Source organism: Rosa rugosa, chromosome 5 (assembly GCF_958449725.1).
Source record: "Rosa rugosa chromosome 5, drRosRugo1.1, whole genome shotgun sequence".
Classification (NCBI taxonomy): domain Eukaryota; kingdom Viridiplantae; phylum Streptophyta; class Magnoliopsida; order Rosales; family Rosaceae; genus Rosa; species Rosa rugosa.
In genome coordinates, this window is record NC_084824.1 from 8,039,481 (window position 1) to 8,048,829 (window position 9,349).

At 39.0% G+C, this 9,349-nt stretch overlaps 3 protein-coding genes across 7 annotated transcripts; all 3 read right to left on the reverse strand.

The window, feature by feature from the left end:
• Positions 1-2,476: 2,476 nt before the first annotated feature.
• LOC133708556 (universal stress protein A-like protein) lies at positions 2,477-3,820 on the reverse strand. Of its 2 annotated transcripts, none has more exons than XM_062134033.1 (4): positions 3,507-3,820; positions 3,289-3,380; positions 3,081-3,199; positions 2,477-2,832 (listed from the first exon to the last, which is right to left on the reverse strand). In XM_062134033.1, exons 1-4 carry the CDS (start codon positions 3,706-3,708, stop codon positions 2,754-2,756), a joined length of 492 nt encoding a protein of 163 aa, XP_061990017.1. In that variant the 5' UTR covers positions 3,709-3,820; the 3' UTR covers positions 2,477-2,753. The 2 variants fall into 2 exon arrangements, with proteins under 2 accessions (XP_061990017.1, XP_061990018.1); XM_062134034.1 differs by having other exon boundaries at positions 2,478-2,832; positions 3,543-3,820.
• Positions 3,821-3,966: 146 nt separating this feature from the next.
• LOC133708553 (acyl-acyl carrier protein thioesterase TE3, chloroplastic-like) lies at positions 3,967-7,216 on the reverse strand. Of its 3 annotated transcripts, XM_062134028.1 has the most exons (6): positions 6,235-6,654; positions 5,563-5,774; positions 5,054-5,154; positions 4,656-4,765; positions 4,368-4,463; positions 3,967-4,273 (listed from the first exon to the last, which is right to left on the reverse strand). In XM_062134028.1, exons 2-6 carry the CDS (start codon positions 5,754-5,756, stop codon positions 4,109-4,111), a joined length of 666 nt encoding a protein of 221 aa, XP_061990012.1. In that variant the 5' UTR covers positions 5,757-5,774; positions 6,235-6,654; the 3' UTR covers positions 3,967-4,108. The 3 variants fall into 3 exon arrangements, with proteins under 3 accessions (XP_061990012.1, XP_061990013.1, XP_061990014.1); XM_062134029.1 differs by lacking the exons at positions 5,563-5,774; positions 6,235-6,654 and adding an exon at positions 7,083-7,216; XM_062134030.1 differs by lacking the exon at positions 5,563-5,774.
• LOC133708554 (acyl-acyl carrier protein thioesterase TE3, chloroplastic-like) lies at positions 5,061-8,801 on the reverse strand. 2 transcript variants are annotated; one of them, XR_009845888.1, is made up of 6 exons: positions 8,522-8,801; positions 8,162-8,262; positions 7,671-7,780; positions 7,379-7,474; positions 7,083-7,275; positions 5,061-5,154 (listed from the first exon to the last, which is right to left on the reverse strand). XR_009845888.1 is itself a non-coding variant. In XM_062134031.1 (5 exons), exons 1-5 carry the CDS (start codon positions 8,722-8,724, stop codon positions 7,156-7,158), a joined length of 630 nt encoding a protein of 209 aa, XP_061990015.1. In that variant the 5' UTR covers positions 8,725-8,801; the 3' UTR covers positions 6,863-7,155. The 2 variants fall into 2 exon arrangements, 1 of the variants encoding a protein (XP_061990015.1); XM_062134031.1 differs by lacking the exon at positions 5,061-5,154 and having other exon boundaries at positions 6,863-7,275.
• Positions 8,802-9,349: the final 548 nt, after the last annotated feature.

Consider the following 9,349-nt stretch of genomic DNA (forward strand, 5'->3'; position numbering starts at 1 on the left):
TCAAACAGGCCTAGAAAAAAGACGTCATTATGAAATAATTTTTATTTGAAAAAAAAAAAAACCGAACTTGAACCGAACCGAACCGAGCAGATCGGTCGGTTTTCGGTTTTAACCTCTAAAAAATGCAAAATCGAACCGAACAGAACCGAAGTTCGAATTCGGTTCGGTTTTCGGTTTTGGTCCAAAACCGAACCGAAGTGAACCGAACCCACAGTAGGTTTCATGCTCTTCCAAATTCTGGATAACTTTCCGGTAGATATTTCTTGCCACTCTCATTTTTATATTGGGAAAATCGTCCAAACAGTGTCTGAATTTTTCCAGACTATTAATTTTCATACCTAAATTTTGAAAAATATCAAAATGGTATATGAGGATTGAAATTCGACCCAATATTCATACCTAGAAACAGTAAAAACGTTAACTCTGTTAACTTTTCAAGGGTATTTTCGTCGCTTCACTTGAACCCTAATCGTTTTCCCCCAAATCGATCTCCCAGAACCTTAATTTCGTCGAAGTTTCGTCGAAGACAGCAAGGAACTGTGGTGTGGGAGATGCCGAGGAGCTGGGCGTACGGGGTTGTCCTGCAGCGCCTCCGCTACGACGGTGGCTTCTCGCCTCGTCGAACGGGCCATAGTGATGGTGATGCACCGACGGGTTTTCTTTTCTTCTCAGGTGGTGGTGACGGCTGCTGCGAGGTAATGTGTGAACCATATCAATCCCCACCCTCAATGAACAAATTGGGCACAATCCTACAATATCATAGTATTTTGAGCAAAATGGGCATGGAAATTCCTCCCTTACATCGTCATCCCCATGAATTTCTTCAAATCCCATGAACATATCAGATCGAGATTGAAGAGTGGATTGGTAGCGCTTTGAAGCGGTGCAAAGACGAGTACTCCATGAATCACCGTCCATGATTTTAAGTCTTTGTGAATTTAATTTGGGTTTTGTTTTAATCCCTTGGCTCCGTTCTCACAGATTCAGAAAGCCAAAAGAAAAAAGAAAAAAAAAAATCCAATTTGGGGGATAAAGGCGGAGGCTTTAAGCTGGAGAAACCGACGACGACGATGAAGGCGGTGGGTGAGGAGGTTAATTTCAGCGAAGAAGAAGAAAGGAGCGATTAAATCTCCAACCAATTTGGTTTCTGTATAGGTCGGTATATTGATATTTAGGAGTATTTGATGAGTTGGGAAAAACTGGAAGCAAGAAGAAATGTTGGGTGAATGTGACAAATGGGCAGAGTGCAAGTGAGAATTGAAGAAGCTCAGCTTTGCTCTCTCTCTCTCTCTCTCTCTCTCTCAATTGTTTTTCCAAGCTCATTATAGTCATAGCCCACCAAGAAATCCCATTGAAGCAATGATCATGATGAAACACCCTCTGCACCCAGCACTCCCTAAAAGAATCTTAACTTCACTTAGTAGTCATCAAAATCTTCCTTCCCTTAAATTTACCACTCTCATCTTCAACACTGTAACCAAGACTTCCCTCCCACCCCAAAAGTCCAAAACCATGAACCTTTCTTTTCTTCACCTTTATGAAATGTGATTTCAGTCAGGACCAGGATAAGGGAAGGGAAAAAAAAAAATTTAAATAGCTCCTCTGCTGGGAGTCGAACCCGGGTTGATATCTAACCAAATTGTGCTACAGTAGATTGTGTTGTGTAATAAAGATCAATACTGAAAAGACAAAAATACCCTTGAACAGTTAACAGAGTTAACGTTTTTACTGTTCTTAGGTATGAATATTGGGTCGAATTTCAATCCTCAGATACCATTTTGATATTTTTCAAAATTTAGGTATGAAAATTAATAGTCTGGAAAAGTTCAGACACTGTTTGGACGATTTTTTCCCTTTTATATTTTAAAAAATAGTCAATATTTTTTTGGTCTGAAAACCTAGTCAATATTTATTCGTCGGAATTCTTTCTATTTTTTTACAAGTTTTTCATAAAAGGAAACCAATCTGGTATCGCCTCAGCTTATACTTGAGCATGCACAAAGTATTGATTGTTTTGTATGTTTGTTTAATCAGAATGTAGGATGAACTTGCCAATTGATTGAAAACTTCCACGGCAGAGTGACAGTGTCTATGTCCACCATAATCCAAAGGAATCCATTTTGGCTTCCAGCTAGGAATCCTTCCTCTGTATTCAATAACGATCGTTTACCAAATAACAAAACTGAAAATGACATATACCTACAAGTAAACGGTTTGATGAGGTAGGGCAAAAAGAAAAAATCTTGTCCCAGAGTGTTCCATCACACTCATGAAACGCATGATGAGGAACTTGGCTGGACTCATTTCGAGTTCTGAAGTCAAAATTCATGCTAAATTAAGAGTTTAAGGTTTAGAATGGTCGCTTAAGCTGTGTGATTGCAAAATCCAAATTCTTCCTTTTTGAAGAAACGTACGAGTATTTCAATCCATAATCCAGTTATGCATATATAATCGTCCGAGAATGTTACTTCATTGAAAAGTTTTATTAATTAATCTTGAATTTCATGTTTCTAGCATGACTTTACCAAGAAGCATATCAACAACATGCAACCTTTTATTTCAGGACATGCTATAGTTGGTCCAAGAAAACCATATAGTACATGCTTCAGGGTATTAAAACTTCGCAGACAATAAATTAGTTCAGAGTTCAGAGTGTGAGGCACACTGCGAGTAGTGACTAACCTAACATAGCAGACCGGATTACCATGGATTTTTCACACTAGAGCTACAGATCATACATAACTGAAAAATGTTCAAATTGGTTTCCTCACAACAAGAACAGTACATCCGGCATTATGAACGCAGTAATTGCTGACACTTCCCAGGAAAGCCCTGTACCAAATCCCAATCAATATAAATTAGAATCCTACAATCACATGCAACAAGTTAATGACTTTCGGAAAGCTGAGGCAGCACATCACAAATATGAAGAAAATCAATATAGAAAGCGAAAGCTGTTGAAATTCCGGAATTAAAAGTTGTTAAATTAGTCATTGATTGTGGAATGACGAGAAAACTTCCGATTATGAAATTTCAATATTCCGAAACACTATAGAATAGCCTCGAAACTTAAGAAATACCTTTGTACAGTTCCTCGACCATGACTGCCTAGTACTAGTAACTCGATCTTGAATTTTTCTACCGCTTCACATATTGCCTTTTTAGGATCACCAACCTCTGTTACTGTTTCTGCAACAATCTGTACCAAGAAACAATACTAGAATTTTACTCGTCTCAAAGAGGTAAAAAGTAAAAAGAGAAGTGAAATTAACAGAAATTGTAATCCACCCCATGGTTGGCGCAGATGTCTTTAGCTTTATCCAGCAAAACCAATGCCACCTTCTTGTAGTTTTCTTGTATAGCTGCTACCAGCTCAGGAGCTGCATCGTCCATACAAAACAGGAAGAAAAAAAAGAAAAATTAAATAAATTAGAGGCTTGCACTCATAATTTTAAGACTGGTGAATTCTGAGAGCGAGATATATATATATATATATAAACATTAACTAAAACAAAATGGATCGAGAACATTGTTTGTGTAACCAAAATCAATGGTGGTGGGCTGTGCAGTGAAGACGAGTAGCTCAGAATTATGAATGGTGTTGCCAAGATTTTCGAGGGTCCATTCTAGCGCGTAGTGGCTAAGCTCGCTCTCATCAATTGCCACCATCACCTTCTTCTTCATCTTCTCCTCTCCCTGCTGCTCCATTAATTCCCTCTCTACCTATCCACCGTCTACCGGTTTTTAGGACATTGATTATATCTAGCGCGGAGTTATAAACAGGACTCGAGGTTGCGATGAAGATTGATTTGTCTTCTCTTCTAACTAACACGTAAGTAACTACTACAAGTGCACACGTATCCTAAGAGTCCAGAAAAACAGAGACTTCCTCCGACTACGTGTTAGGACAACAGACAATAGTTTGTGAGTTTTAAATGGAAAATCATGAACTTTATTGAACATTATTACACATTATCTGTCTCATATAGACATATAATCCTATACTTAAATCTTCTAATACTAACAACAATCTTAATTACTTAATTCTGTGAATGGAATCTATTTTATTCTTCCTCCGTTCGAAGATACCATTATCCCACTGGAGGTTTTAGTAACGAAGACTTTCCCTGGGACCAACTCCGTTGTGCAGGACACCGTTAGACTCCTTATGGCGACGAAACTGGACAAATTTGGATGTCACCTCCGATGAAATACGGACAGGGCGATAGCCTTTATCAAGCCACACTGCTGTGGCCTTTGCTTCCAAGATAGGCTGTTTAGAAACCCATGCCAAGATTAGAAGGTTACTCGGCGTCAATGGAGTCATATGTGATTGTAAATAAGAGTAGAGAGTGATAATGGCAAACCTCTAGATTTGGCAGCTTGAAAATGAACTGATCAAAGTACACGCGAGCGGCTGAGGAGTGGGTCATCCCGACCTTTATGACAAACTTGTCTCCACTCTATTTACACATCATGTGAAAGAAGCAAGAATGAGTTTTCACAATCACAGTGCACACATACAAGCATGCATACTATAGTAGAACAAGGGGAGAGAAAAGAAGGTGCACATTTACAATAATGTGTGGTGACATACGTTTACTGAACTGCAATTAAACAGAAAATGACTTGAGAGATTCAAATGAAATGCATACCTTTAGAGGTGCAATGAATTTCAGAGACAATTCTGATAAAGCGAATGCTTCACCGGTTCGGGCAACTGCATCAGCACTCATGCCAACCCCTTCAAGAAGTTCATGAAGACCTGATCAAAATGTTGAAGCACCAATGTCCAATGTCAATCTAAATCACATATGGGGACAAGATATAAAAAGATGTGATCTATTACTGCTGATCATTTTAAAGGCCATGTGTAAACATCATGGATTCATTTCCCATGAGAAAATTATCACCCCTGATGCCTTGATTTAGATTTAGCCACCAAATTAAGCAAGCATGTTCCAAAAACTCTGTTGATATTAATGAAAAAGCCTTTTCAAAATATAGAAATTTAACTATACAGTTCTGATACGAATGAATATAGAGGTCTCACCGTGCTGGCAATAACTTGCATAGACAGCATTGTTAACGACGCCATACTGATCAAGCTCATAGTCGCGGACTTTAAGCTCAACATCATAAAAACCACTCATTCTGCAAGGTTCAGAAAGGAGAGAGCTTTTATTACATATTGAACTTTATTTACTTGCAGACATCAAATACCTTAGAAGTTAAAACAAATTTCATGCCTAGGCACATTACACTATATTGATCGGACAATCAACAAAACCATGTCATCAAATAGAAAGTTAAGCAAATGATAGATCAAGTTTCCAATTCTTAAACATAGATGATATGTTTTACACCAAAATGCACGACTTAAGATGAAAAGAAATGCACAACAAAACCCACCAAGCAAAAATTATGACTTTAACATGGTTAGGAAGCACTTAAACCCAAATAACAGAACTTAAAAGAGTATAATTGAACTATGAACTTTGTCCATTACATATACATTTCCAGATTTTTCAACAATTCATTGAGGGTTGTAAATAGTAGTACCCTATGCCACCTCCGAAATCGCATGCAAGGGAAGTGCTGCATATCCTGACGGTAGGGAGTGAACGGAAACGCGCCAGTGTGGTGGGAAAAGATACACACTGACGGTGGAGATGGAGTGAAGTAGGAATGACGTGTGAGGAGGGAAAGGTCACATGATTGTAGTCTGGAATTGAAAATGCCTGCAACCTCAACATTTCTGCTGCTGGGCAAATCTAGAGTGTGTGGAGAATATCAGAGACGGACTGAGCCACTGAGGATAGTTTTTTCTTTTTTTTTTATATCAAGGACAGACTAACATCAGGCATTATGAACACACTAACTGCTAACGCTGCCCAGAAAAGCCCTGTCCTACCCAACCTCCATGAACTAGAATTCCACATGCAACATTAATAACCTGTCTTTCTGAAAGCTTTACCAAGTGAAAACGTTTGATCAATCAAAATTTTTATTTATCGCAGATCTGACATAGGTGTGCCTAATACCTTCCCAGACCATGACTGTACAGCCTAGTCATAATAACTGGATGTTGAGTTTTTCTACTGTTTCACATATAGCCTGTTTAGGATCCCCAATCTCTGTTACAGTTCCGGAAATAGTATGTACCAAGAAAAACTTAAATTGTACTGGACCCGCAGAAGTAAAAGAAGAACTGAAGTACATACTGTAACCTACCCGACGGTTGGCACAGAGGTTGTTAGCTTTGTCCAGCAAAACCAATGCCACTTTCTAGAGTTTTTCGCCGCTAGCAACTCAGGAGCTGCACTGTACGTAGCACAGAAAAGAGAGGGGAAAAAAAGAAAGAAGAAGAACGGCGGCCGTCAAGCATACTATTGCACTCCTAATTTCAACTTTGTAAAGACTGGTGTATTTTGACTATCAGATATGAACTTGCAATGGAAACAAAATTCATCAAGACTGTTGTTTCTGCAACCCCAAATCAATGGTGATGGGCTGTGCAGGGAAGGCAAGTAGCTCAGAATTGGCAAGGGTATTGCCAAAATTTCCAAATTCCAAGGGTCCACTCAAGCATGTAGCGGCTAAGTTCGCTCTAATAGTCTGATCCATGCCAACATCACCTTCTTCTCCCCATTTTCCTGCAACTTATTTCTCTCAGTCTCTCGATCTCTCTTCCTATTTTTGTCAAAGCACATCTATGTTTACATCTATCACATGTCAGATAAAGTTGATGATTATTTGTCTTCTGTTCAGCCTAACACATGCACAAGTTCCTGACTTACCATCAAACTACAGAAAGTGCACACTGGATAATAATTTTCCAGAAATTTGACAAAAAAGAATAAGTCCAGAAAATGAGAGATCCTTTGGTGTCTCTTTCCTCTAGTTTATGATATCAGGAATTTTGTATCTTTCTTGAAAGTTATTGCAACAATTATCAGTCTCACATACATAACGAATTACTTGTATATTTAACATTAACAATATTCTTTTGTTAGTGTAATCTGTGACTAAAATAATTTTTCCTTCCTCCATTTTCCTGGTGCCAGCGGAAATTAAGATACCTGTATCCTCCCCATTCTCCAACTGGAGATTCAGTAATGAAGACTTTCCCACCAACTCCATATTGCAGGATAATCAGTTAGACTCCTCACGGCAAAGAAATTGAACAAGTTTAGATCTCACCTCCGGCGGAATACGGATAGGGCGATAGTTTTTATCAAGCCACACTGCAGTGGCCTTTGCTTCCAAGATAGGCTGCTCAGAAATATCACAACTCCCAAGGTTACTCAGCGTCAGGGGTATGAAGACAAGTACCTCATAAAATTGAAAATAACTTCAGGAGTGATAAATGACAAACCTCTAGATTTGGCAGCTTGAAAATGAAGTGATCAAAATACAAGCGAGCAGCTGAAGAGTTGGCCACCCTCACCTTTATGACAAACTTGTCTCCACTCTATTTACACATCATGTAAAAGAAGAAGAAGAATGAGTTTTCATAATCAGAGTGTACATATACAAGCATGCTTAGCACTGTAGAATAAGGGGAGAACAAGCTGAGCATTAATATTGTGTCATAGTACACGCTTACTAAATTTGCAGTACTAAAAGAAGCTGAAATTAGGACATGAAAATGAAATATCGAGCCATACTGTTAGAGGCGCAATGAATTTGAGAGACAATTCTGACAATGCTAGTGCATCACCAGTACGGGCAACCGCATCAGCGCTCATGCCAACCCTTTCCAGAAGTTCATGACGACCTGATCAAAATGTTGAAGCACAAACGCTCAGTCTCTTCAAATGGAGTTGTAAAGAAGTAGAGATTATAAAAATATGATCTTTCACTGCTAGCTATGCATAGCTCCATGTTTTCATTTACCATGACAAACTCATCAACCCTTACACCTTTGTTCAGTCATACATAGCCCTACGTAAATTCTGCCAACATTAGCAATCTAAGTATGATATGAAATTCATAATGAGTCATTACATTGATTAACTTAGATACGGCCCCAATCAAAGCCTATAAGTAAGTATATGTTCCACAAACTGTGTCGTAATGAAAAACTTTGCAAATTGCAGACATGTAACAACATAGTTTTGAAATTTTTGATACAAATGAATGAATGTGGCGGTCTCACCGTGCTGGCAGTAACTTGCAAAGACAGCATTGTTAACAACACCATACTGATCAAGCTCGTAATCGCGGACTTTGAGCTCAACATCATGAAACCCACTCATTCTGCAACGTTCAAAAAGGAGAAAGCTTTGTTTAGTTGGGTGCACAAGACAATTCTGATCGTCCGATAATCAACAAAACCATGACTTACAACAATTGCTGAATTTTAACGCAGAAGCCAATTCTTAAAACCCACCAAGAAAAATTATGACTTTGCAGAAGTCTTAAACCCAAAAAGAACAGAACTTCAAACCAAGCCTCATGACTGAACTATATACAAGAAAAATTGAGGAATCTTTCGAGGGTAGTGAGAAAGCAGTACCCTTTGCCACTTTTGAAATCGAATGCGAGACAAGTACTGGTGCATTTTCGGAAGGTGGGGGGGAATGGTCGGACACGTGGCCGCGTGGTCGGAAAAGAGACTGACCGGCGGTGGAGATGGAGTGACGAAAAAGGGAAGGCACGTGAGGGGGGAAAGGTCGCGTGAGAGGCGTCGGCAATTGGAAATGCCTGCAAACTCAACATCTCTACTGCCGCTGAGCTCAGTGCTCTGCTCTAGAGAGACAGAGAGAGCGGGCGATAAAACCGAAGTGATCAGATAGATTGTTGGGCCCTCGATCCACAATCTTAATGGTCTTTCAATCTAAGAAACACAAGTTTAGCAGAGACATTGGGCCGAGTGCAAAACCTCATACCCACTCCCCGTATTGGCCCGCCGTACCACTCACGTGACTGAGCACTGATATCGAAGATTTACTCCCAAGTGGGTCAATAAAAAAAGAAACATTGTATTAAAAGTAGGTAATGTGTTTTCGAAAATTTAAGATATTCGCAGAGGATATTTAATTGACAGTGGTTGAATGTTTTCATTTTTTTAATTGAAATGAAAATTATTTCTGGTGACAACTAAAGTGGCTATGCCACATCAATTATCATGACCCAAGATATTTTTCAATCTTACTGTCCCTTTCTGAGCCAAGACTTTATCAATGTTTGCTTAACTTTTCTGTTTAACCTTGTCCAGCTACAACATCATGATCCTCAATTAAGTAATGTGATTATCCACCCTCCCTAGCTTTGAGAATTTACCAATTACCATCTGGAGCAAGATAAGGACATGGCCACTATAATATGGCTGATTATTTGCCAG

What these genes read in the sequence shown, in the direction of transcription:
- LOC133708553 (XM_062134028.1), bottom strand. Translation starts at nt 5,756, where the DNA reads ATGTTGAGGTTGCAGGCATTTTCAATTCCAGACTACAATCATGTGACC. An exon ending in TGCAAGTTATTGCCAGCACG is followed by an intron (nt 4,766 to 5,053) that starts GTGAGACCTCTA and finishes CATTTTGATCAG; the next exon opens with GTCTTCATGAACTTCTTGAA. An exon ending in AATTCATTGCACCTCTAAAG is followed by an intron (nt 4,464 to 4,655) that starts GTATGCATTTCA and finishes ATGTGTAAATAG; the next exon opens with AGTGGAGACAAGTTTGTCAT.
- LOC133708556 (XM_062134033.1), bottom strand. Translation starts at nt 3,708, where the DNA reads ATGGAGCAGCAGGGAGAGGAGAAGATGAAGAAGAAGGTGATGGTGGCA. An exon ending in TCTCGATCCATTTTGTTTTA is followed by an intron (nt 3,381 to 3,506) that starts GTTAATGTTTAT and finishes TGGACGATGCAG; the next exon opens with CTCCTGAGCTGGTAGCAGCT. An exon ending in ACATCTGCGCCAACCATGGG is followed by an intron (nt 3,200 to 3,288) that starts GTGGATTACAAT and finishes TTCTTGGTACAG; the next exon opens with ATTGTTGCAGAAACAGTAAC.
- LOC133708554 (XM_062134031.1), bottom strand. Translation starts at nt 8,724, where the DNA reads ATGTTGAGTTTGCAGGCATTTCCAATTGCCGACGCCTCTCACGCGACC. An exon ending in TGCAAGTTACTGCCAGCACG is followed by an intron (nt 7,781 to 8,161) that starts GTGAGACCGCCA and finishes CATTTTGATCAG; the next exon opens with GTCGTCATGAACTTCTGGAA. An exon ending in AATTCATTGCGCCTCTAACA is followed by an intron (nt 7,475 to 7,670) that starts GTATGGCTCGAT and finishes ATGTGTAAATAG; the next exon opens with AGTGGAGACAAGTTTGTCAT.